Below are 27918 nucleotides of genomic sequence, written 5' to 3'. Positions count from 1 at the left end.
AAGTTCCTCTGTTGAGAATTCTCTGTTTAGCTTTGTATTCCAATTTTTAAAATTGGGTTACTTGGTTTGTTGGTATTTAATTTCTTGAGTTCTTTATAGATTTTATATATTAGTCTTCGGTTGGACAAAGGGTTGGTGAAGATCTTTCCCATTCTGTAGGTTATCCTTCTATCCTATTGATGGTGTCCTTAGCCTTGCAAAAGGTTTTCAGCTTCATGAGGTCTCCTTTACTGTCAATCTTAGTGCCCGAGCTATTGGTGTTCTGTTCAGAAATTTGTCTCCTGTGCCAATGTAATTAAAGCAGTTCCTCCCTTTCTCTTCTATTAGATTTAGTGTGTCTGGCTTTATGTTGAGGTCTTTGATCCATATGGACTTGAGTTTTCTGCAGGGTGATAAATATGGGTCTATTCTCTTTCTTCTACATGCAGACATCCGGTTAGACCAGCACCATTTGTTGGAGATGCTTTTATTTTTCTATTGCGTGGTTTTGGTTTCTTTGTCGAATATTAAGTGTCCATAGGCTTGTGGGTCTATGTCACTGATCAATCTGTTTGTTTTTACACCAATATCATACAGTTTTTATTCTAGATCTGTAGCATAGCTAGGAACCATGGATGGTTATACCTCCACAAGTTCTTTTATTTTTATAGGATTGTTTTTATCTATCCTGGGTTTTTAATTTTTCCATATGAAGTTGAGAATTGCTCTTTCAAGGTTTTTGTTGAAATTTTGATGGGAATTTCATTGAATCTGTAGATTGATTTTGTAAATATGGCCATTTTTACTATGTTAATCCTACCAATCTATGAGAACGGGAAATCTTTCCATCTTCAAAACTCCCCCAATTTCTTTCTTCGAAGACTTGAAGCTCTTATTATACAGGGCTTTCATTTGCTTGGTTCGAGTTACAACAAGATAATTTATATTATTTGTGGCTATGGTAAAGGGTGTTGTTTTCCTAGTTTCTTTCTCAGCCAGTTTATCATTTGTGTAAAGGAGGGCTATTAATTTTTTTGAGTTAATTTTATATCCAGACCCTTTGCTGAAGGTGTTTATCAGCTGTAGTTCTCTGGTAGAACACAGTGTAGCCATGCATTTTGCATGGTGAATTTTTTTTTTTTTGCTTCCACTTAAATCACCAAAGGGATTTTCTGCATTTGTTCAGAAATGAAGGACTGCCAAGATCTGTGACAATCCATGGATGAGTCAGCACAGGTAGGGACCGGCTGTGAGGAAGAGGTATTTTTAAGAGTGTTAGTGTCTCGAAGTCTATTGAAGGTATATGTGGAGGTTTTTCTCAGTATGTTCTATGGAGATATTTGATCCTCAGTACTAAACAAAGTGAGGCAGCTACTTACATCTTCAAAATAAGATCCAGTTTGAGGTGGAAATAGCAAGTCTACCAAATGGATACTTTATCCTCATGGTGGCTGATAATGATAATAACATCAGCTAATGGCACTTGCTTTCTAGGATGATTACCTGCCTGGCACTATAATTTTCACACACATTAGTGCACTGAGTCTTAATAACATCCCATGAGGTGGGAATTGTATTCCATTTTTGTAAATGTGACAGTTGAGGCATAGAGAAGTAAATTGACTTCCCAAAAGATATTACACAGTAAAACCGAGTTGACATTGAACAAACCAGTTAGAACTTAGAAGTTCAGACACCAAAACTCTGTCTTGCATATACTTTATTTGATTCTAGTATTAAGAAAGATACATTATGGAGATGTTACAGGATCTCTCAGACAAAAAGAGAACTATTCTTAGAATTCTGATATATGATTTAAAATGGCCAATACTACAAAAAAATGGTAAAAGCTTTTTAGCTGAGTCATTTTGAGAACCATATACACAAATGCATAAAATCTAGGTAAATATAGGTTTCTTTTCCCAGATTCTTCTGAGGATAGAGCCTGAGCCAAGGCTTATGTTTAATTACTTTGAGAAGAATTTATAGGAGAATGGGAGTAAGTGATGGAAAAGTTAACAGAGGAAAGGCCAATTAAAGATGCATTTTTTTTTTGGCCGGTTGATTACTATATTGATTATGCCAGAACCTTCTGAGGAACCTGGTGAAGCATGACCTGCTGTTTGGGGGCTGTGAGAGGAAAGGACTATATGTGGTCATTTATCCCATTCAGGAGTCGCTTAATACATATGGACATCTGTGAATCATACATGCGAGTGCCGCTAGTTCCCTGTGAGTGTCCCAGGAGCAGTGAAGGAGCTCCTGAGGCCCCGGGGCAATGCTGTACACCCGTAGCCCCAGATGCTGAGGTGGAGGACAAGCTGAGGTCAAGAATTTAAGGTTTACAGGAACAACATCAGCCAACCCTGTGTCCGTAGTACCATTTCATGAGAGACATTTGTTGATGAATGACTGTGGTTTATCAGCTTCTTTATTAGTTTACCTGTCATACAATTTTAGACTTCAACTCACATGCTTCCATGTCTGATATGTATTGTTCATTCTGCTACAATCTTCAACAGCTGTCTTAGTTACTTTTCTACTCAAGAAAACATTCAATTGAGTTTACGGTTTCAAAGGGTTAGCGTCTGTGGTATGGAACAAAGGCATGGTGGAAGGAATAGCTCAGAGCTCACATCATGATACACAAGTAGTTGTCAGAAAAAGGCACACTGGGGATAGCAGGAATCTTTTGAAACTTCAAATCGCACCCCTAGTGACATGTCTCTACCAACAAGGCCACACCTTCTAATCCTTCCCAAAGAGTTCCACCAACCAAGGACCAGGCATTTAAACATGCAAGCCTATGAGGGCTGTTCTCAATTGAGCTACCACAGCAGGCAAATAGATGCCTTCAATGCTTGAACAAAAAGATACTCCTGAGCAGAAAGAGCTTCTTCACTGGGTCATGGCAAACAAGATGTTTCCAGGTCACAGCTGTGGGAAGCTGGACTAAGCTTGCAGAAGGCAGTGCCAAGATCAGGAGTGTGCTCCAGAGAGTTGTTCTAGACACTTCTTTAGGAGCACATGATTCTAATGTGTGGACTTCAATGATAATAATTATTATACGCACATGATTTTTTTCTAAAAATTATATTAAGGCGTTGGACCTATGTATTATAATTATAATATCTCTTAGTCCATCTAATCTTTTTCTCGTTGTGTTACCATAGAAACAGCATAGCTTACTGCTTTTAATTTAGGTTCCAATTGTTATAGGCTGTTTTTGATTTTACTATTAAGATTATATAAAACCAAGCATTATTTTAGTCTTCATCCTCACTAAATATAAAATTCAGGCTAATTTTTTTAAGAGGTTAGTTTTTTATTTCACTGTGTCAGGGAAGAGGGTCATTAGCTGATATAGAGAAGATGGGCTAAGATTTGAACAAACTTTTAGTATTAAAGGAAGAACTTACCTGCTGCAAGCCATAGCATTAATAATTCAGAGGTATTGTCTGCCCAAGACCTGGAGTTGTTATGATGTGGGCTCTGAGAATTGAACCTGAGTCCTCTGGAAGACCAACAGTACTCTTAGCCACTCAGTCACCTCCCCAGCCCTAAATCTGTTCCCTTTATCCAGAGCAAGAGGTTGCATTAGTTACTTTTCTCACTACTACAACCTAAGACCCCATACAATAATGTCATGGCACATGACCTAAGGGTATGTGGTTCATCATGGCAGGGAAGGCATGGCCGCATGAATGTGAAATAGCTAGTCACATTATTCACAGTGAGACAGCAAGAGAGAGGTAAATGCTGGCCTTCTTCTGCCTTCTTCTCCTTTTTATTCAGGATGGGAACCCGGCTCATGCTACTTATATATAGGCAGGTCTTTCCTCTTTGGTAAAGATGGCAACAGCCCTACAGACACGCCCAGAGTTGTGCTTCCTACATGATTACACATATAGTCAAGTTGACGGTGACTATTAAATGTCATGAGGGTAGCATAACTTATCACATCACATTACACTGAGGATTTGCGTGAGGCGATACGGAGTAAAGCAAGTCACATAGTTTAACTGCAAAGAACATAGAAAATAATGCCATAAGTATTATTCAGCATGAACTGGATTTAAATCTGAACTGTGCATTGTGCTCTGGCTCTGGGCCTCTTAGTTACAGACTGCACTACTGTCTGTAAAAATCTTCTCCTTCTTTCTCCTGCGTGTTGAGTTCTTGCCCAGCTATTATTCCGTTACAAAGAATTCCTTTACTGAATTTAATCAAGTATAACTCTCCCTCTATGCTTCAATTTTAGAAATGTAAGTTAATTGGTATCTCTAACATAGAAAGAAAAAAAGCCAAAATATTTTAGTCCTAAAGATCTTAAAGCCCTTGGTTGCCAGAATAGAAATTTATGAATAACAACAACCAAGTCATAGGATTTTGAGTAGCTCCTAGATAGGAAGCCTGAAAACTGTAAGGCAAGGAATGACCGTAGGAGGTGTATTGGGCACCATTCTAGTTGCTGTGGAAAATAGCTCACAAAAGCAACAGGAGGGAGGAATGGTTCATCTTGGCTCACAGTTGAAAGGACACAGTCCAACCTGACAGGTACGGTGTGGTATCAGGTAAGGAGGCCAGCTCTGGTGTGAGCAAAGTAGTCAAAAAGCAGGGATGGCTGCTTCTCAGCTAACTTTCTCCTATTTTAGAGCCAAGCTGATGGACTAATGATGGCTACCTTCAAAGTGGGTCTTCCTCACTCATTAAACTTTTCTAGAAATGTCCCCCCCCCTCTCAATCATGGTTTTATTGATTCTTTGGGAATTTGATCTCATACAATCCTGATCACATTTAGCTCCCCGTCCTTCCATGTCTGCACCTCCAGCCCCTGTGACCTTTCCCCCATCAAAACAGAACAGAACAAAACAAAAAGTCAAATTTGTGTTGTCCATACACTTACTGGAGTGTGGTCAAAAGCCCAGTGGCCCTCCCGCCAAAGGAAAATTGAGTCCCTCTCCACCTGCACCTCTGCCAGGAGCCATCAACTGTGGAGAGCCCCGCTCCAGCATCCTTACCACAACTCCTTTTTAGGCCGTTACTTAGGTGTGGGGGTGTGGTGTGACGAGGGTGGGATCATTACAGTAGCCTTCCATGTTCCTCTTTCTCAATTGTGGTGTCTGCAGTCGTTCACATCACTGCCAAAGTAACTTTCCTGCTTCTTTATAGTCAGCTGGAGCTCAGATCATAGACTTCCTCATCTTTTCTCGTGACAGACAGCACGGACCATGAACATGACCCCCACCTACAGTAGAACCACGGACATAGACAAGACCCTTGGAGGAAGCCCAGACCATGGACACCATCTTGGCCACAGGTGGCAGGGCAGGCCACTAAGAGGGTATGGCCCCTGGGGCACAGTCCACAGATCCCAACATGGCTCCAGGCTGCAGCACAGACCATAGATGTCTGTATGATAAGTGGTAGCATGGATGACTGACATTAACCTGGCCTCAGGTGGCAGGGCAGGCCACCCAGATCAGGATAGTCCCTGGCAGCCGCACAGCCCGCAGACATCAACATGGCTTCAGGCCACGAACAGACATATACGTAGCCTGTGGTGGTAGCAAGGGCTGCAGACATTAAAACAGACCCCTGCTGTAGCAGGACCACAGACCCAGACATGCCTCTCGGCCACAGTCTGGACATTACCATGGCCTCTGGTGGCAGCGCAGGCCACTCAGATCAATATGTCTCCTGGCAGCATCGTGGCCCACAGAATGAATCAACATGGCCTCAGGCTGTAAGCACAGAGCACAGACATCCATCTGAATTGCCTTCAGTGGTTCACATGGGTCAGACATTAACACATACCTTGGCTGCTGTAGGACCAGGGACCCAGACATGGCCTTCAGTGGCAGCATGGGCCCAAACACCACTATGGTCTCAGGCAGCAGCAAAGGCCATGTTATCCCATCCTGGGCTCATGGAATGGTGATGAGTATTTTTCAAGTGGGTCTCCCTTACTTAACGTTTTCTGGAAATGTTCTTACGGACAGACCCAGGGGTGTGTTTCCACAGTGACTGTAAATCCATCAAACTGACAGTGAAGTTAAACCACCACAAGAACCTAGGTAGTCAAAAGGTTGCCATGGGAATTCTCCCAGCAAGGATTTCTGGGCATCTTCCAGAACCACCCAAACTACTGGCCTCCAGAAATGGGGACCATGTCTCTTCTGATCTGTGGATGGAAGAATGCCTTTTCCCTTAGTTTTACATTCCACTATTTCCATTTTCCCACGCTTTCCCTAATCCCAATGTTTTATTTTTTATGTGTATGAGTTTTGTCTGCATGTATGAATGAATGCATACCATGTTTATGCCTGGTGCTTGAGGCCAGAATATGGTTTCAGAACCTCCAGAATTGTAGCTATAGAAGATTGTCAGCTGCTACGTGGGGCTGGGGAGCCCAGCCAGGGCCCCCTGCGAGAGCAGTACGTGCTTAAAACCTCAGAGCCATCTCACCATACCCTCAAGTTAAATCTCCTGCTCAAGGCTTACGTTTCTAAAAGTGTGCCTGACCAACTGGCTAACATCAGGTTCCGTGGCCGCACTTGGGTTCCCATATGTGCACAGGTAACGGTTTGTTTGTTTGTTTGTTTGTTTGTTTTGGCCTTGCTTTTTACTGTAAGTAAAACTTTCTGTACCTTGGGGGAAGGTCTTGGTGCCAAAAATTAAAGTAGAAAACTTGGCTTAAACTAGAAGTAAAAAAAAAAAAAAGTATACAAATGGAATACTTAATACCCACTGATACCCTTTCCTTGCATTTACATCTAAAAACACATAGAATTTATATTCTACTTAAGACTGAAAAATCACTCTGTAGAGTAGACATTGTGGATTGAATGTGAAATAGTCCCCTGTTGGTGTGCCGAAGATAATCCTCCCAGTTCTAGCGTTCAGGAATAGGACTTTCAGAATGTGATCGGATCATGTGGGTTCTGACCAATGAGTGCAGGAACCCATTGATGGCGTCATAATAGATTAGACTGCTGGAAGCCAATGAAACTCCAGAAGGTGGGGCTTGGTGAAAGGGTGTGGGGTGCTGGAGGCTTGGCGTCTTCACCTCTCATCATTATCTCTCTGCTTCCTGGCTGCCACCAGGTAGGCAGTGTCACTTAGTCCTGATCTGATAAGGTTCTGTGTTGCTTCAGGCCCAAAGCAACAGGAACAGTCGACCTTGACCGGAAGCTTCTGAAATGGTGAGCCAGAAACTTTCCTCATTTAGCTTGTTTATGCGCATGTCTTTTTTTATGCGCATGGTTTTTTGTTTTGTTTTGTTATTTTGTCACAGGAGACAACTCAAAAGGTTTTATCAGTTATCCTTTCCAGATTTTAGTATGATAACGAGTATTCTGTCTTCATATTCTTTAGTCTGTGGACTGTAACCCATGCCCGTCAGTACATACTATAAAATAGGAGAGGAAAAATACCAGAAAAAGCAGTCAACACTCTTTGCGCGTGATTAGGCAAGGGATGGGAGAGCAGCAGGAGCTGCAGACCTCCTTTCTGTGGCTGATTATGAGGCCATGCTTTTGCCACCTTGCAGCTTTAAGGGCCGCTCTTCTCCAAAGTGCATGCTGAGAAAGGATGGGACTTCAGACCTGGCCGCTGGCCCGGAGTCTAGGGAGTCAAGTCTGCTATCTTCTTTCTTTAAGCAAGGTGGTGCCAGAGAACTCGATCGCCCACTCCATATGCCATTCTCTCACGGTCAGGGTTCTCCGTGGACCATTAACCAAATGATCATGTCGGTTTTCTCTCTTATTCTCAATGTGATAAGTGATATTAATTCACTTCAATATTAAACCAGTGCTGTGCTGCTAAGATAAGTCCAACTAGTGTGATGTTCTGTCCTTCTACATCAGTATAGCTAGATGTCGTTGGCTAATTCTGATTTGTATTTTTCTGTTATTTTTCTTTCTACCATTACCGTTCTTAATATTTGATATTCAGTCTAATGTTAACATCAGAAAGTGAAAAGCAATTTTTCCCCTTTTCTCTCTTTTTAAATAGTTTTTAAAATATATCTTTTTTCCAAAATATTTGGTAAAATTTGTTAATAGTCTAGAATTGCACATTTCTTTCCAGAAAAAAATTAAGTGTTTACTTCAACTAATTTAGTTGTAGATGAATAACCAGATTTTCTATTTATTTTATGCAAGTATTTAATTAAGTTATATTTTCTAGGATTTTGTCAATCTTCCAAGTTTTCAAATTTATTGTCAAAAATGTTCATTATTTAAAATGCAGGTGGCATTTGTAATAATATTTCTTTTTAATACTATTTGAGATGTCTCATTCTTTCAATTTAATTATTGCATTTATTTTATATATGAAGCGACTATTCATTTATGCCTACCTCATTGTCTTAGTCAAACATCATGCACAAACATCATGACCAAGAAGCAAGTTGGGGAGGAAAGGGTTTGTTCAGCTTACACTTCCACATTGCTGTTCATCACCAAAGGAAGTCAGGACTGGAACTCAAGCAGGTCAGGAAGCAGGAGCTGATGCAGAGGCCATGGAGGGATGTTACTTACTGGCTTGCTTCCCTGGCTTGCTCAGCTTGCTTTCTTATAGAACCCAGGGTTACCAGCCTGGGGACAGCACCACCCACAATGGGCTGGGTCCTAACCTCCTTGATCACTAATTGAGAAAATGCCTTACAGCTGGGTCTTGTGAAGGCATTTCCTCAAGGGAGGCTCCTTTCTCTGTGATAACTCCAGCTTGTGTCAAGTTGACACAAAAACCCATCCAGGGCACTCATGAAAGCATAGGACCAGATATTAAAGACGCTCAAATAAATAAGGTATATACAATTGTTGCTCACACAAGGGGCAATACACGGTGTTGAAAATATGTACATATTGTTGTATCAGTTAGTAATTATAGGACGATGATTCCGCAGTGAGTTAGTGTAGTTTAAATTCTTCTTCCTTTTTCTTTTTAACACTCCAGATTTTAATCCTCTCCTGGTCCAACCTCCGACTGTTTCACATCCCATACCTTCTTCCCTGCATCTCCACAATGATGTCTCCACCCCTCCCCCACCCCACCAGACCTCTAAACTCCCTGGGGCCTCCAGTCTCTTGAGGGTTAGGTGCATCTTCTCTGACTGAATCTAGACCCGGAGTCCTCTGCTGTATATGTGTTGGGGGCCTCATATCAGCTGGTGTATGTTGCCTGGTTGGTGGTCCAGTGTGTGAGAGATCTCCAGGGTCCAAGTTAATTGAGACTGCTGGTCCTCCTACAGGGTTGACCTTCTCCTCAGCTTCTTCTTAATTCAACCACAGGGGGTAGCAGCTGTTTTTCATTGGTCGGGTGCAAATATCTGCATCTGACTCAGCTGCTTGTTGAGTCTTTCAGAGGGCAGTCACAAGTCAGAGTCACGATAGCTCTGACCTTTCTGTGAGCGCTCCATAGCCTCAGTAATGATGTCAAGTCTTGGGGCCTCCCCTTGAAATAGATCCCTCCTTGGGCCTGTCACTGGACCTTCTTTCCCTCAGGCTCTTCTCCATTTCCATCCCTGCAGTTCTTTCAGACAGGAAGAATTATGGGTCAGAGTTTTGACTATGGGATAGCAACCCCATTCATCTCTTGATGCCCTGTCTTTCTGCTGGAGATGGGCTCAACAAGTTCCCTCTCCCCACTGTATAGCATTTCATCTAGGGTCCCTCCCTTTGATTCCTGAGAGTCTCTCACTTCTCAGGTCTCTGGTACATTCTGGAGGCTCCTCCCAACCTCCTTCCTCCTGACGTTGCCTGTTTCCCTTCTTTCTGCTGGCCCTCAGGGCTTCAGTCCTTTAGGAAATTTCCCCTGTGCCAATGAGTTCAAGGCTCTTCCCATTTTTCTCTCCTATTAGATTCAGTGTATTTGGTTTTATGTTGAGGTCCTTGATCCACTTGGAGTTTTGTGCAAGGTGACAAATATGGGTCTATTTTAATTTTTCTACATGTAGATGGACAGTTAGACCAGCATCATTTATTGAAGATGATTTCTTTTTTCCATTGTATATTTTTAACTTCTTTGTCAAAGATCAAGTGTGGGTAAGTGTGTAGTTTTATTTCTGGGTCTTCAATTCTATTTCATTGATCAACCTGTCTATCTCTGTACCAATACTATGCAGTTTTTATCACTGTTGCTCTATAGTAGAGCTTGAGGTCAGGGATGGTGACTCCCCCAGCTGTAATTTTATTGTTAAGAATTGTTTTCCCTATTCTGTTTTTTTTTTTTTTTTTGCCTTTCCAAATGAATTTGGGAATTGCTTTTATCATGTCTTTGAAGAATTGTTTTGGGATTTTGATGGGGGTTGGGGTTGCACTGAGTCTGTGGATTGCCTTTGATAGTATGGCCATTTTTTTCTATGTTAATACTGCCGATCCATGAGCATGGGAGAGATCTCTCCATTTGCTGAGATCTTCTACAATTTCTTTCTTGAGGGACTTGAAGCTATTGTCATACAGATCTTCAACTTTTTTGGTTAGAGTTACCCCAAGATATTTTATATTATTTGTGGCTATTGTGACAAGAGTTGTTTCCCTAATTTCTTTCTCAGCCTGTTTATCATTTGTATAAAGGAAGGCTAATTTTATAACCCACCTTGCTGAAGTTGTTTATCAACTGGAGATGTTCTCTGGAAGAATTTTTGGGGTCACTTTTGTATGCTATCATATCACCTTCAAATAGTGATACCTTTATTTCTTCTTTGCCAATTTGTATCCCCTTGATCTCTTTTTGTTGTTTTATTGTTCTAGCTAGAACTTAGAATACTATATAGAATAGATATAGGGAGAGTGGGCATCCTTGTTTTGTCTCTGACTTTAGTGGGATTGCTTCAAAGTATCTTTCCATTTAATTTAATATTGGCTGTTGGTTTGCAATAAATTACTTTTATTATGTTGATGATGGGCCTTGAATTTCTGATCTCTTCAATACTTTTAACATGAAGGGGTATTATATTTTGTCAAGTGCTTTTTCCGAATCTAAGGAGATATCATGTGATTTTTTTTTCTTTGAGTTTGTTTATTTAGTGGATTGCGTTAATGGATTTCCGTATATTGAACAAACCTTGCATTCCTGGAATGAAGCCTACTTGATCATGGTGAATGATCGTTTTGATGTGTTCTTAGATTCAGTTTGCAAGAATTTTATTCAGTATATTTGCATCGATATTCATATGTGAGATTGTTCTGAAGTTTTCTTAATTGGTAGGGTCCTTGTGTGGTTTAGGTATCAGAGTAATTGTGGCTTCATAGAGTGAATTAGGTAGAGTTCCTTCTGTTTCTATTTTATAGAATAGTTCTAGGGTTATTGGTATCAGGTTTTCTTTGAACATCCGATAGAATTCTGCACTAAAACCATCTGGCCCTGGGCCCTTTTTGGTTTGGAGGTTTTTAATGGCTTCTATTTCCTTATGTGATATGGGCCTGTTTAGATAGTTTATCCGATCCTGATTTAACTTTGCTACGTGGTGGTATCTGTCTAGAAAACCATCCATTTCATCTAGATTTTTCCAGTTTTGTTGAGTATAGGCTTTTGTAGTAGGATCTGATTTTTTTTTTTTAATTTCCTCCGTTTCTGTTGATATGTCTCCTTGTTCATTGATGATTTTGTTAATTTGGATACTGCCTCTGGGCCCTTTAGTTAGTTTGGCTAGGGGTTTATCTATCTTGTTGATTCTCTCAAAGAACCAGCTTTTGGTTTTGATGATTCCTTGTATTGTTCTCTTTGGTTCTATTTGGTTGATTTCAGCTCTGAGTTTGACGATTTCCTGCCTTCTACTCCTCTTGAGTGAGTTTGCTTCTTTCTGTTCTAGAGCTCTCAGGTGTGCTGTTAAGTTGCTAGTGTAAGATCTCTCCAGTTTCTTTACCAGAGCACTCAGGGCTATGAATTTTCCTCTTAGCACTGCTATCACTGTGCCCCATAAGTTTGGGTATGATGTTTCAACATTTTCATTAAATTCTAGGAAGTCTTTAATTTCTTTATTTCTTTCCTGACCAAGTTATCATTGAGTAGAGAGTTGCTCAGTTTCCACTTGTATGGGGACTTTCTGTTGTTTTTGCTGTTACTGAAGACCAGCCCTAGGCCATGATGGTCTAATAGGGTGCATGGGATTATTTCAATCTTTTTATATCTGTTGAGGGTTGTTTTGTGACCAATTATATGGTCGATTTTTGAGAAGGTACCATGAAGTGCTGAGAAGAAAGTGTATTCTTTTGTTTTAGGGTGAAATGTTCTGTAGATATCTGTTAAATCCATTTGGTTTATAACTTCTGTTAGTTTCACTGTGTCTCTGTGTCATTTCTGTTTCCATGATCCGTTCATTGATTAGAGTGGGGTGTTAAGTCTCCCACTATTATTGTGTGGGGTTCAATGTGTGTTTTGACCTTTAGTAAGGTTTCTTTTATGAATGTGGGTGCCCTTGCATTTGGGGCCTAGACGTTCAGAATTGAGACTTTCTCTTGGTGGATTTTACCTTTGATGAATATGAAGTGTCCTTCCCTGTCTTGTTTGATAACTTTTGGTTGAAAGTCTATTTTATTGGATATTAGGATGGCAACTTCAGCTTGTTTCTTGGGACCATTTTCTTGGTAGACCAGTTTCCATTCTTTTACTCTGAGATAGTGTCTGTCTTTGTTATTGATGTTCCTTATATGCAGCAAAATGCTGGATCTTGTTTTCATATTTAGTCTGTTAGCTTATGTCTTTTTATAGGTGAGTTCAGTCCATTAATATTGAGAGATATTAAAGGCAGATGACTGTTAGTGTCTGTTTCATTTGCTTTTTGTATGTGGTTTTATGTGCTTGTGGCTCTCTACTTTTGGCTTTATTGGGAGATGCTTAATATCTTGTCTTTTCTTTGATGTAGGTACCTTCCTTATGTTGGAGTTTTCCTTCTAGGGTACTCTGTAAGGCTGGATTGGTAGATAGATACTGTTTGAATTTGGTTTTGTCCTGGAATATTTTGGTTTCTGCATATGTGTTGATTGAGAATTTTGCTGGGTATAGTAGCCTGGGCTGGCATTTGTGTTCTCTTAGAGTCTGCATGACCTCTGACCAGGCTCTTCTGGCCTTCATAGTCTCTGCCGAGAAGTCTGGTGTAATTCTAATAGGTCTACCTTTGTTACTTGGCTCTTTTCCCTTGCAGTTTTTAATATTCTTTCTTTGTTCTGTGCATTTAATGTTTTGATTATTATGTGAGGAGAGGATTTTCTTTTTTGTTCTCATTTGTTTGGTGTTCTGTAGGCTTCTGGTACCTTTATGGCCATCTCTCTTCCTTCAGGTTGGGGAAGTTTTCTTCTATGATTTTGTTGAAGATGTTTTCAGGTCCTTTGAGTTGGGAGTTTTTTCTCCTCTATTCCAATTATTCTTAGATTTGGTCTTTTCATTGTGTCCTGAATTTCCTGGATGTTTTAGGTTAGGTGTTTTTTTTACGTTTTGAATTTTCTTTGATAGTTGTTTCAATCTCTTTTACAGTATTTTCTATACCTGAGATCCTCTCTTCTATCTTTTGTATTCTGTTGGCGATACTTACATCTGTAATTCCTGACCTCTTTCCTAGTTTTCCATTTCCAGGTTTTCCTCCATTTGGGTTTTCTTTATTGTTTCTACTTCCACTTTTAAGTCTTGGACTGCTTTATGCAATTCCTTCACCTGTTTAATTGTGTTTTCCTGTATTTCTTTAAAGGATTTATTTGTTTACTCTTCAAGGGCTTCTATTTGTTTACCTGTGTTTTCCTGTATTTTTTTCAGTGAGTTATTTATAGTCTCCTTAACTATTATCTCCATGAGACATGATTTTAGTCTGAATTTCAGGTGTATTGGTATATTCAGGGCTTGCTGTGGTGGGTGAACTGGGCTCTGATGATGCTTGCATATATTGGCTTCTGTGGCTTATGGTCTTGCACTTGCCTCTTATCATCTGGTTACCCCTGGTGTTTGCTGGTTTGGGTGACTCTGTCTGAAGTCTGCCTCTTTTGTCCCTGGGTTGCTACAGGTCTCCTGGTAGGTCTGTGGCCCTGGCTTTAGTAGACCTCCTGTGAGGCCTTCCAACTAGAGGGTATTCAGAGGGCCAGGGAAAGTGCTGATCTGACTGCAGCAGATCCCCTAGGAGGCCTTCAGACTGTAGGATCTTCAGAGGAGCAGTCAAGCTGTTGTCCTGTGTGAAACTGTTCTCCAGGTGGGCCTATGAACTATGGTTTCTGTTTCTCTGGGTGCAACAGAACTCCAGGGAGGCTTTCAGTCCTTTGGGTCAGTTGCCCTGCATGCCACAGAGCCCTTGAGAGGTCTTCAGACTGTGATGTCAGTTGCCCAGTTGTCTTGTGTACAGAGGAACTCTTGGATGCCTTCAAGCTGTGGTGTCCTGAGTGCAGTGGGTCTCCTAGGAGGCCTCAGGATATGGTGTCTTCTGGGGAGCAGACTAGCTAGCCATTTCAAGATGCCCCCCCCCCCGGTGAAACACCAAGATGCAGAAGATGCAAAAGCCAGAGGCTTATTTTCTGGCGCATCAGGGTCGACCCCCAATCAGTTCCTCGGGGCGAGTGACTAGAAGGCAGCTGAGATGTCTCATTTTTCAGTGTTGGTTAGATTTGGTTAATGGAATTTGGTTAATTTAACCTTTATCAAGTATCAGACCTTTGGCCGTGTTTGTCCGTTTAATAGTTAAATCATTTCCCTCTTTCTTATGCTTGTGTCTACTTTACCTTCATTATCATATTTATCTGTTAGATATTTATTTTTATTAATGTAAGCATTTAACATTTTAAGTTTTTCCCTAAAGAATACACTTCAGCTATCGTCCACGGGGTTTTATATTATATGAAGCATTTAAATCTAACTACATTTTAGTTTTCTTTGGCTTCACAGTTTTCAATGCTTCACCTTGGGTAACATCTGAATGTGTGTCTGTCTGTTGACACCTCCCTGGATGTCATAGCAGGCAGAGGATGTAACCTGAATGACTTCACTCCTGTGACAGCTCTCAGGGTTTGCTCCTTTCACTCATCCACCTATTAAAAATGTTTCTCCAGGGCCAGCAAGATGATTTAGTGGTGAAGAGTGCCTGCTACCTTCACAGGGAACCTGGGGTCAGTTCCCATTATTCACATGACAGCTCATAACTGTTTGTAACTTTAGTTCCAGGGAATCCAGTGCTGCCCTCTGGTCTCTGTAGGCATCAGACATGCATCTGGTGTACCCACATACTCACAGGCAAGACCAAACCAACCAAACAAAAACCAAACCAAACCAAAACTTCACGCATACATATAAAATAATAACAATAATAAAAACTTTAAGTGTTTTCAGTACCTATTTGGTGTGTCATACACGTTAAAGGCACTGAGAATTGAGTGGTGAATAAAACTAATAAGAAATCCTGTTCTTGTGTTATATTGGATGAAATAAGACTTTTTTTTTAAAGAATATGTTAGTGGATGGGGTACTAAAACCACAAAAGAGAAAGAGGGGTTAAATGTCTTTTTAAACTTTTAAACTTCAATATGACAGTCAGTTAAGGCAGACTACAGGCTATATACACACAAAACCCTTAAGATGCAGAATAATGGCTTCCCAGAGATGCCCGTTCCTAATTCTCAAGTCTGGTGAGCATGCTTCCTTTTATGGCAAAGGGGAACTGAGGGTTGCAGCCAGATGATACTCAGTGAACCTGGAAATGGCTTATCGTAGCGCGTAGTTCCTACTACCCTACTTTAAGCTTCGGGCAAACTGTGCTACCAGCCCCTGTTCAGAAGCCACCACAGATCCTTGTATATTACGCACGCACGCACGCACGCACGCACGCACGCACGCACGCACGCACGCACGCGCTCACCCATTAATATGCTTTAGCTCAGTGTCGGCTCTTCTAAGCCTTCCTCCGCTATTGTACCCCTTCATTTCACTCTCAGCTCAACACCTCCAAATCTTCCCTCAACTTTAGTTACTCAGTTATCTTTTAGTCCTAGCTCAGCACCCTAAATCTCCCCTCAGCTTAGTTGCATTTCTAATCTCCTGCCTGCTACCCCAGACCCTTTCAGGGAAGAGGCCAGTAGCCACTTCACCCTGGATCTCACATAGTTGGTAGCTCTTTCTCCCTCTGAAGCATGGTGAATCCCCTTTCCTTCTCCTTCCTCCTTTAGTAGGACTGTGGAAAACTGGGAGTCACACCTCTGCCACCCAGCCATTGACCGCTAACATCTTTATTGATTGATCAAGAATCAATTGGGGAACAGGGTCTTCAGCATTCATTTCCGGTCAGGGTATTGAGAGTCACCCTCTACAGCTTATCCTGGATCCACTGAGAAGGCCCACTGAATTACATGAGGAAGAAGGAAGTCCAAGGGCTTTACTCTGGCAGTGCCGCAAGGCATGGCCCAAAGCTACTGACTTTAAAGATGGAGAAAGAGGACCTTGAGCTAAAGGAACAAAGCGAGATCTAAAGGCCAGGGATGGAAGGGCATAGATTCTGCCCTACAGCCCCCAGAAAGGAGTGCAGCCCTGGTAATGACTTGATTTTTATCTTTCTGTCAGATAGCTTAATTTTTTTTTTTTTACTCCAAACCCTATAAAACAATACATCTGTGTTGGGTTTATGCCACAGGCTTAAGGGGGTTACAGCAGCCGTAGAAAATGAACACAGACTCTGCCTGGTAATAAGAATTTCCCCTTCTCACTGACATGGAAACCCTGGGATGTCTCGGGAAGGGGAGTGGCCTGATGGGAACGGGAAGATCATTCATTCTACGTGTGTTGAGCATAGACTGTAGACAGTTCTCATTTTGTCTAGCCTTTGTCTTGTCTTCTCTACAGTTTGTTGAGGGCTCATCAGTTCATTCAAGGCTTTTATAGCTTCATGTTTTCTTGTGATTCGAGATTTCTAGCCTTTGTTGCTAGATACAATAGTCTGAATTATGCTTACAATTGCGGAAAACCCATTGGAATTTGAAAAGAGATTTGATTTCCAAAATAGCCCAACATATAAAAGTAAGTGATGAGTCTGAGGCCGACCAGCTTGGTGAAAACTGCTGGAGACTTTGCAGAATATTAATAAAAATTTCCTCATAGCAGAGACCCTGCGGCAAACTTTTATGTGACATCTAAGATGCTACTGAAGGTGTTTTTCTTGTCAAGTCCCCAAAAGTCACTGTGGACATTTAAAAATTGCTGTTGGGAAGAATTGAGCAGCATTCTGTTATAATACATTGAGTACAAAAAGTGACTTTATTTAAATATTAATGTGTTCATGATGGAAAGATTTTAAAACAAAGGGCCAGGGTTTTCCAATGTGTGTGTGTGTGTGTGTGTGTGAGAGAGAGAGAGAGAGAGAGAGAGAGAGAGAGAGAGAGAGATTGTGTGTGTGTGAGAGAGTGTGAGTGTGTGTGTGTGAGAGAGAGTGAGTGTGTGTGAGTGTGTGTGAGAGTGTGAGTGTGTGTGGGTGTGAATGTGTGTGTGAGAGAGTGAGTGTGTGTGTGAGTGTGTATGAGAGAGTGTGAGAGAGTGAGTGTATGTGAGAGAGTGTGTGTGTGAGAAAGTGAGTGTATGTGAGAGTGAGAGTGTATGTGAGAGAGTGTGTATGTGTGAGAGAATGTGAGTGTGTGAGTGAGTGTATGTGAGAGAGTGTGAGTGTGTGAGGTGTGTGTGAGTGTGTGTGAGTGAGTGTATGTGAGAGAGTGTGAGTGTGTGTGAGAGTGTGTGTGTGTGAGTGTGTATGAGAGAGTGTGAGAGAGTGAGTGTATGTGAGAGAGTGTGTGTGTGAGAGAGTGAGTGTATGTGAGAATGAGAGTGTATGTGAGTGTGTGTGTGAGAGAGTGAGTGTATGTGAGAATGAGAGTGTATGTGAGTGTGTGTGTGAGAGAGTGAGTGTGTGTGTGAATGTGTGAGTGAGTGTATGTGAGAGAGTGTGAGTGTGTGAGAGTGTGAGTGTGTGTGTGAGAGAGTGTGAGTGTGTGTGAGTGTGTGAGTGAGTGTATGTGAGAGAGTGTGAGTGTGTGTGAGTGTGTGAGTGTGTGTGTGAGAGTGTATGTGTGAGAGTGTGAATGTGTGTGTGTGCGTGCAGAAGCAGATGTAAGAGACTTAAGCTATTGGTATAGCTAGGTACAGGTAGGCTATAATACTCTCAATTCCAAGGACAACGTTGAAATGCTAAATGCTCTGTTTATGTCAGCATACAGGAAATGGACACTTGTTGGCTTTTCTTGCTGTTATGCTTGGATAATTCCATCATTTTCTTTTCTATCATTTCTTAATTATTTTGGAGAGTTTTCCTGACTTCATAAGGTGAGGAGGTTTCTCATATTTTATCTTTCAAAGGACAAACTCTGGCTGTTGACAACAGCTGGCCCTGAGCAGCTAGTCAAAATAATTACAGAATAAGTGTCCCAGACAGCTCTTTACTAGCCTTAAAATAACATCTGTACAGGACACGCCATAAATACAAACCATCCAAATTTAAATGCAATTAATATTTAATTTATGCACATCAATGGATCTGTGGTGTTGATACTTTAAAATATCGAATTCAAAACAGTCTATATATAGCTTTAGAAAGCTTTATAATCCTATCTTTTTTCACTCTTAATTATATTTCTCCTATGCCAATAAATAAAATTAATTTTCCATTCTTGAATACAAACGAACTGATCCTGGAAAGAGATGGCCCTGCAGTTTGATGGATTGAAAAGTTGGTTTAGTGTTAAATTTAAACTTGGATAAGCAGAGATCGAATCCATTCTCATGCCATCTATGCTCTGAGTCACGAAGGCTGCTATGATCACAGTAGAGTCTTTCGTTGGGCTGACTTTCCTCAGCCTAGCTCATCTCCGTTTCTTTCTAAGGCCGGCTACAATTGCCCTAGCACAGCCCCATCCAGCTGGCACTGCTTGCTACTAAAGTGTGGGTGTTCTGTAACAGTCTCCTCCAGGATCAAAACATTCTCTGTGGCAGGGGAATTCCCTAAGTAGGGAGTAAACAACCAAAACTCAGCCTCAAGAACTCTGTGAAACTGACCAGATGCACCAGGCCCCTCCTTCCAGAGTAAACAGAACCTGGCAGCCAAGAGCTGCCTGGGAGAGAGGTAGGCAAACTGAGGCATGTGGGAAGGACACTCTCCAACCTGTTGTGCTGTACCCCAGGGTTCCCAGCTTTGTGAGTGGTGGTCACCCTTCATGAGGTGGACTTTGGTGATACAGCTGTCTTTGAGTCATTTCTGTACACAACCCCTCACCCATGTTCCTGTAAGTAACCCAGTAAGACTCACTGGTTCACACAATTGGACTCTGGTGGCGTCCGTACTTTGCTCTGTTGTGTGTTCCCTCTCTGGGGCGAAAAGCAGAAGAATGTGTTTTATCTCCCCAGGGAAAGTTTTGTCACAGGACAGGAGGTGGGTGGTAGAGGGGATTGTGGTGGAGAGGGATTAAATACTGGGGAGACAACTTCTTCAGGCCAGCTTTGAGATGTCACGATGTCTTTAAATGACTTTCTAGTGTGGTTAGGAAGGCTATAGGGAACAGGTTAGAAGTCTTGGCTGTCCTTCTACTTGGTATTTGCAGTCCCCAAGGCATCTTTGATTCCCTTGAGACCTGGGATCCTCCTGTAAGAACCAGGGTTGTAATAAGCACTCTTCGTACCCCCTGGCAGTGCCGCGATGATCACATCAGATCGCATACGCTGAATCACTTTAAAACCCAAAGCACTCTACAAATGTGTGATGGCATCTGCTGCTTTCTCACTGGAATACTTAAGGGATTTAAAGAAATCCTATAGCAGTTATAGGCAAATTAGGATCAAAAGCGTGGTGAAATTTATCCTCAGTAATAATGTATCCAGAGCCCATGATGGTGCTGGTGTTTCTGTGAATGAAAGATCACATCTTGCCTGTCCTGGAGGAGTGGACAGGAGCCTTTGGGTCCAGCCTGTGACCTCCTAATTCTCCTGCCTGTTCCTTGAGTCCACTATCACCAGATGACTCCTGTGCTCCTGTGTCTCCCAGACACCGACTGTCCCCCATTCTCCTTCTGAACAGCCTATTCTTTTACAAGGGCTCCTCCACCAAACTGCTATCATTGTGTCCTAGTGACTCACTGACTCCTGCCCAGTGGGCAGTAACTGGCTGTGGTGACAAAGAGGCTGTTCTTTGATGAGTTGTGACAGCACAGACATAGTCCAGGTGCAGCGGCATTTGTGTGGAATCAGGGATTACCCCACATGGTTTTTGTTTAACCTTTAGCCCAGCGTCTTGACACAGCATTTCTGTTCAGTTAATGTTTGCTGCATTTGCGTAATGAGTGCGGCCAGCGACTTGCTCTGTCAGGGCTTTAAAGCACAGGTGACTAGATTATCTATCTAACTGGAAAAAAACCCCATTATTTGTCATTTAAATTTGGGGTTGTGACAAGGCAAAATGAACGCTGAGTTGTACTGTCACTTCATGGCGTCTTTTCTTTTCTAACCTATATTGTTTTTGTGCCTTTTTGGGGACAGGATCAGATTGTGTGTGAGTGTATGAGTGTATGTGTGTGTGTGTGTGTGTGTGTGTGTGTGTGAGAGAGAGAGAGAGAGAGAGAGAGAGAGAGAGAGAGGAGACAGACAGACAGATAGACCGAGACAGAGAGAGACAGACAGACACCAAGAGGTACTAGATGGAGAAAATAAAATCTAGAATTTTCCCTGGAGGGTAAAGGGATGAGGATGAGGTAGAGATAAAACCAACATTGAAAACTGAAATTGTTATTAATATGAAGGAGAAATAAGAAATGTAGAAGTGTGAGCACAGCCCAGGCATTCCCAACCCATGAGAACAGATTTTCTTCTTAAGACTCCTGTTAAAATGATTGGCATTATTTGAAAAAAACTTTTTTATGCTAATGACTGTTTTGCCTTATGCCAAGGACCAGCCTTGTCTTGGATATGGGTTCTGAGGAAGGGGTGTCTGGGAGTGGTGAAACAAACGACGTAAAGTCAAACCATGGGTCTGAGCTTGCGGCCCACGTTGTGCCTGAGACAGCTTTTCAGCCTGCTTTCTCTCTGCTCTGCATTCTTTCTCTCTGATCTGCTTTCTCTCAAGATCTCCAGACAGCACTCTCTCCATGTTCTGCTTGAGACAGTTCTCTCTTGCTATTCTAAAAAACTCTTTGGAAGCTCATCTCCTGTAGGTCATAAGCCCAGTCTTTTATCTTACAGGTTAGCCCAGTCACTGACTCCAGGTTTCTTTTGATTAACCTATAAATCAGCATCCTGTGACCCCAACCCCCTTGATTCTTAGGACACAGCAAGCACACATTTTCTTTTAACATTGTGAAAGAATTCAGAGAGCTGCCTGCCTCTGTTAGGCACAGATGATAAGCTAGCTGGGTGGGACCCCGTCTTGAAGTTACCATTTCTAGCACACTCAGACCTAAATGTGCTCCTTTGAACTCAGGAATTTGCCTGCATTTGTATCTGCTTGTCTTAGTATCTCTCTGGCTCATCCTGTAGCTGCCTCTGTTCCCTTAGATCTGTGAAGCTCCTTATACAATTCACATTGTATCCTTATATTTTGGCATAGTTGATAAATTATATATTTTCTAACCCATGTTTTTAGAGTCTTTTCCCACAGCCTTAAGGGCTGTCCTGAAGGACCCAGAGTTTACCATTTAGCCAAACCTTTGACTCCCGGACTCATGCTATCTCTGATTATCACAGAGTCATTAATGTTAACAGGGAAGGAATGTAAAATATGTACATTATTATACAAACAAGCCCTACGCCCACAGCAGCCACAAAGCTTGTGAAGGCCTATGCCTGCTGGTCCTGTTCCAAGGGCAGGAACCTTGTCGTTCTGTCCTCACCAAGGCCATGCTGGACTGACAAATTGTATATACAGCACATGTGAGCTTGGTTCCTTCAGAGGTCAGAAGAGGGCACTGGATCACAGATGGTTGTGAGTCATCAAATGGATTCTGGGAACAGAACTCAGGTCTTCTGCAAGAGCCAGTGCTCTTTACCTCTGAGCCCTCTCTCAAGGCTCCAGTGATGGGCATTTTCAAACTTTCCCTTTTTCTCTTCAAAATATAACATTTTAATATTTAAAATAGTTTTTATAATTCTACTGTCTTGATATTTATTTTTTGTTTTCCCTACACAGCCTTAAAAATCATTGTGCAAATATATCTCTTTTTAAAAAATATTTTCTATATTTGCCTTGCTTCTGAGAATACTATTGTTTCCAGTTGTCCTGGCAAAATTGGCTCTGTGAGGTGTGGGGGTCTTAGAATTCTGAAGGGCTATAGGAGTTCTACTCTATGTTCTTCAGAATCTGATCACATGGCTGGGAAGTTCTTGGGCCTGTAGGTCCTCAAATCTTGAAGGCTCAGTGTGGGTGTGGAAGCATATCTGTCTGCCCTGTCACCCGTCCGTCTGTCTGTCCGTCCGTCCATCCATCCATCCATCCATCCATCCATCCATCCATGCATGGAGATACAACCCTCAATCTGTTTTTTTGCTGTTGTTTGTATATGGTTTCAGGGCTGACGACTCTGCATTGGACTACCGATAAGGGGACTCATCCCTTGGAGAGGCTAGGTCTGCTAAAAGTCTACAGGTCTCCTAAGAGACTCCCAAGATTCTTTCAGGTAGATTAAATGGGTTTCAGGAGAGGCTAAAATGGCCAGAGTAGGGACTGTTTGAAAACTGCAGCCGAGAAAGTTGGATCTAAGGGAAGCCGCTTTGGGTTTTAGGTCCAACCTGACCTTGCAGAGTTCGTGGGGACCAGAGCAGGTGGCCTGGCCGCGCCAGCAGCCATGAGTTCTGTGCGTTCTGCGGGTGGCCGCCAGGCGTCGCGCTGGAGCCGCGGTTGCCCTGGAGACCGCTCGGCGAGTGGGCAGGCGGTGCGGAGCCCCCGGCTGGGGAAGAGCTGGCGGGAGCTGGGGGGAGTGGCTGCGGCGGCTAGTGGTGGCCGCGGCGGCCGGCGAGCCCGGGACGCCCGAGCCTGCCCCGAGCCTCAGCGGAGCGGAGTGGCCTTGGCGCTCCCGTGCCCCGCTCGGTCCCCGCTGCACCCCGCCGCCCAGGAGCTCGGCGGACGGCGGCTCCCGCGGCGGCCCCGGCATGACTCGGCGGCGCTCCGCTCTGGCGTCCTGGCTGCTCTTGTCGCTGCTCGGTGAGTAACCCAGCTTGTCCAGCCGCGTGGGGGTCCGAGCCCCGCTGGCGCCCGCAGGAGCTGGGAACCGGCTGCCCCGGGACGGTGGTGGAGGCCAGAGTCGCCCAGGTGTCCCCGAGCTCTGTAACCCCTGCGCCGCTCTTGGCCGCCACTTCCCGGAACGAACTCCGGCTGCCTGCCGGGCCACTTAGAAATAGTGTTTGCTTACCCTTACTAGAGGGCTCCAGGAAAACTTTATAGCTTTACCCCAGCCTTGAAGGAGATTGCGATTTTTAAAGAATTAAATTGATTAAAAATACTTTTGCAGTTTTTAACTTGTAACTTCATTATAACCTTTAAAACATACGCAGGGGTAAAATTTCGTTTTTATTTTAAATGCTCGATTACATCCGAAAGCAAAGTTTATTAACTCTGTTAGTTTCGTAACCAGAGGGTGTAAGTTGCCTCATAAAAATACATAGAATGTAGCAGTTCGAGGGAGCGTTTGAAAGCAGTTGTTTATTCAAACTTAATTTCTTCAGTTTTTCTTACATTTTATTTCTCCCCAATAGCCATCGTTGTAGGCTCTGAATATCCTTCTGTACAATCCGGCCTTTGTGTGTGCATTGTTCTATGGAATCAAGTTTTTTGTCTTAGGAACTGGTCGCTGAGGTTTACTGAAATAGAAGGCTTTTATTTATAAAGCAAGTTCAGTGACGGAGATGGCTGTGGTTAACTGTATTTCTCTCTAGATATCTTTGTAGGTTTCCAGTCACTTTTCATGGCCTTACTTGAATAAACAATGTTTTAATTTTGAAGTAGCCCAGTTTTCGATCGTTCGCCTAGTATAGAGGAAACATAGCAAACTGGCCTGTTAACCTTCTTTGAAGATGCCACGGTCAGAGTTTTGACTTCCTGGAGTTCAGTAGGCGTATTTTTTTAGTGATGATAAGCTAATAATAATCAAGTCGCATACCGATGAGTGCGTTTATGCACTTGAACTTCCAAACTGAACTTGTCGTTTACTACTTCAGCAGGCCTCTGTCTCCCTGTCCTTCTGCCAGAGGCAAAGTAAGTGAATTCATAGACTTTTCCTCAAATCCTTGAACACAGCTGAAACCTCATAAGCGTTGTTGTGAGAACAGCAAATGTTTTTGATAGAGAAATCCATCGTTAAACTTTGTTGGCGGAGAGAGTTTGTGTTTTGAATTTATTAGGCCTCCCTTTTAACAGGTGATTTTTGTTTCTAGAGTTTGCTTTGGGTCGAACTGTTTCTACACAATCCTAGAACGATTCTGGGGACTTCCAAGGTCATTCCAATCTTTGGGATGGTCTGTTCTGTAGAGCCACTTTTAACTCTCAAAAAAACAAAACAAAACAAAAACCAAAACCAAAAACCAAACAAAAGAAAAAACAAAAAACAAAACAAAAAGCTTGTCCTTCTGGTCAAGAGATGTTTCCTTTGCTGCCATTGGGTGCATTTGGGCATCAGGTGGGTGGGTGGGTGGGGCAGGGAGACGGTGGGAGGATATGAAGTTTGTTGGTAGCCTTTCTGGGGTTTTCTTAAAACACACTGTCAGCGTGCACAAATACTTTATGGTACAACAAATAAATCTTGAGTCACATTTGCCAGCGGCCTCAAGGAACACTTACGCCACAGCAAAGTTAACTTTCGACTCCGCATAGAATTTAGATCATCTCCATTGAGAGTGGCTGGGCCTTCATAGCTCAAGGAAGTATGACGTGTATATGAAAGGAAAGTTCGTGGGTGGGTACATTCTAAGGAGAGGGCAGACTTCTAACTGGAGGAGCAGAAAGGGCAGAGGGAGGGAGGCGGGAGGGGAGGGGAGGGGGAGCAAGCTGAGGGCTGAGTTAGGGCTTTGTCTTGGGAAAGGCCACAGGGCTGTCTCCTTACAGGCCCAGGGAAGGAGGATGTGCTGAGAGAGTGTGGGGTGGTTCTAATTCCCAGTGTCCAGGAGAAAGTTGTGTCCCAGTTGAATTCTTGAACCAGACAGTGGCAATGTCGGGTTGACTGAATTGTGGTGTATCTTTAGAACGTCTGTGAAGTTGGTTCTGTTCCAAAGTGGGAAAAGTTGGATTCTGTTTGAGTGACCAAAGGCCGGAGGAATGATTCACCCACAGTGTAAAAGTCTCTTTGAAAAAAGGAAGAAAGCAGGCGCCATGATATTTTTATTTTGTTAACGTTTCTGTGAAAATAAGTTCATAGGGAACTTGCATTTGCCTTTAATCCCAGCACCAGGAGGCAGAGGCAGGTGGTTCTCAGTGAGGGGAAGGCTTACTTGGTTTACAGAGCAAGTTCCAGGGCAGCCAGGGATACGTAAAGATACGACCTGAACAAATAAACAGAAAAGTTCCTGAAATATTTCCTTACTTGTGGTTCTTTGAAAGAGCAGATAATTTTACAGAATTTGAGGGAGCGTGTATCAAAAAGGCCATATCAAAAAGAAAAAGTCACAAAATCTTTTATCGTTGCCCGTTGTAAATTCCAATCTCTCAGCTTTAAAATTTGATATGCTTTGGGAAGACTTCGCTTCTTTTAGTCAAAATCTGTCGCTTGACCACCTCGAAAGACGACAGGTACCTCTCGGAGAGTTCAGAGGGGTTTAGCGTACAGTACTCGGGAAGCAGTTTAAACGTCAATTCATCTGGGGGTTTTTATAATGTTAGGCAAACAGTTGTCAGACCTAATGTGCAAGGCTGGAGACTCATGTTCAGGCTTTTCCCCCTTGGTGACAGTCAGCGGTACATTTTCAAATGTGATTTCACACTTGGGGAGCAGAAACATCTATAGCAAAAATCCTCACTTGAATCTTCATACTTAAAGCCATGTGACTCAGTGGCAAATAAGGTGATGGGCTTGGGCCACGAGAGTCTAGTCACCGCAGAGTGGGGAGGCAGGAGGTTAGGGAGGGACTGCCTGTCTTTTCTGAGATGGTACAGAGTTGGGCAATTGTTGCTTTCCTTCAAACTATCTCTCAGCCTGCTGTGTGTGTATGCGTGTGCATGCGTGTGTATGCTCTGTGTAATTTGGTGCGTCTGGGAGCGGATATAGGAAGATTACAAGTTTGAGGCCCTATTCGACTACATAGTTTTATGGTTGAAGTTTTATGGTTGAACCTGGCCTATATAATGAAACACTTTTACTTTCTTCACCAAATACCTCTAGGACCAGTTTATTTAAAATAAGGGCTCTAGGTCAGTTGCTCTCTGGCCGATGCTAACTGTTTACTTCTCAGCTTTTACGTACGTTTGGCATTTTGAAGTGGGGTTGCTGGATTCCTAGTCTTGGGTCTTGCTGTAAGCACAGGGCCTGGAGCTTTTCCCCCTTGGATGAGAACTGACTGACACCAACAGGTCTCAGCCGGAACTCCCAAGAACAGCACACCCCTCCCCACCATCTGGAGGATGTCAAGTCCTGTATGGATCACACGCCCGTGATCTCCTTAGGACAGGCTGTCGGCTCCTGGGTGGGCTTCAGAAACCCATTGACTTGAATCGTGTTCTAAGAGTGGGGAGCTAATTAATTTATTTAACGGTTAAGCTTCAGAAACCCATTGACTTGAATCGTGTTCTAAGAGTGGGGAGCTAATTAATTTATTTAACGGTTAAGCATCTTAGAGCCATGACGTTTTTCTTTCTGTGGAAGTTTGGGTGATTGACATCCCCTGTGCAGGACTCCCATGTTTTAAGGCCGACTGTAGCAGCTGTGTGTCTTCGTTGGGGGAATGTGAAGTCAGAGGGAGAAGTAACCTTTTCTAATTTGCAGACGAGTCTTTTCCAGCTCACCGTGGCCATCACCGAAGTCGTGTGGCTCCGTACAATTAACTATAGGAGGAAGCAGATCGTAATAAACATCACTCAACTTGTATGATTAGGTTAGGATCAAACCAATACAGGTTAGCAAGTGTGGGCGAAGGCAGCTTAAGGAGTGGCCTTTTGAAAAAGTGGACTGGTTCAGCATTGTTGGCCTCTTGGGTCATTTCCCCCCCATTATTATTTATTTCACTGTACATCCATCCCTATTGCAGCCCCTTCTCTCTCTCTGCTCCTCCCAGCCCCGCTCTCACAATACTCTCCTCTCACTGCGCCTCCCCTCCTCCTCAGAGATGGGGAAGCCCTCCCTGAGTACCACCCCGCCCTGGGACATCAAGTAGCAGCAAGACTAGGCACATCCTCTCAAACGGAGGCCCAACAAGACAGTTCAGCTATGGGGAGGGGATCCAATGGCAGACAACGGGGTCAGGGTAAGCCCCCATTCCAGTTGTTAGGGGACCCACGTGAAGACCAAGCTGCACATCTGCTACATATGTGCAGGGGACCTAGGCTCAGCCCCTGCATGCTCTTTGGATGGTAGTTCAGCCTCTGTGAGCCCCCTGTGGCCCAGGACTCTGTAAGGTCTTCTTGTGGTGGATCTTATCAGGAAGGTAAACAGATATTATTAAAGGTGTAGTTTCACAGGGTGAGAAATGTAAGGAAGTTTAAATTCTGGAAGCACTAAACTCAGGAAAAAATATATATATTTATATTTCCAGAGTCATTTACTTACAACAACCTTCACAGCTTACTCTGATGCCCCCCTCCGCACCCCCGCCATCATGTTACTGTACCTGACGCTCTTGGAGATGCATTTTAGAAACATGCATTAATCATAAATCAGAGAAGGGGGCTTCAGGTCCTTCACACACTGGGGAACTGGCAATATTTATTGTTCCCCCTGTTTCTTTTCTTCATTCACAATTTATGCCAGCTGTGATTCATACTCTAAAAACATCTCCTGCAGCTGAGACCCTAACATCTCCTGCAGC

The 27918-nt window shown here is 42.9% G+C and overlaps 1 protein-coding gene across 5 annotated transcripts in view; it reads left to right on the top strand.

Annotated features, from left to right (window-relative positions):
* The first annotated feature begins 7026 nt into the window (after positions 1 to 7026).
* Igsf11 (immunoglobulin superfamily, member 11) overlaps positions 7027 to 27918 on the top strand; it is a 151043-nt gene continuing 130151 nt past the window's right edge. The window contains exon 1 of one of the 5 annotated variants that reach the window (XM_063270528.1): positions 7027 to 7086. Coding sequence is in view for 3 of the 5 variants with exons in the window: in XM_063270529.1 (XP_063126599.1) it covers positions 23062 to 23113 (52 nt within the window). In the remaining 2 variants the exon portion in view is untranslated. Of the gene's footprint in view, positions 7185 to 22811; positions 23114 to 27918 lie in introns of those variants that run through there. The other 4 variants (XM_039088359.2, XM_063270529.1, XM_063270530.1 and 1 more) reach the window with 4 other exon arrangements.

The sequence above is a fragment of the Rattus norvegicus genome, chromosome 11, assembly GCF_036323735.1.
Source record: "Rattus norvegicus strain BN/NHsdMcwi chromosome 11, GRCr8, whole genome shotgun sequence".
NCBI lineage: Eukaryota > Metazoa > Chordata > Mammalia > Rodentia > Muridae > Rattus > Rattus norvegicus.
The sequence above is the reverse complement of the archived record's forward strand: the minus strand, read 5'-3'. Positions and strand labels throughout refer to the sequence as shown.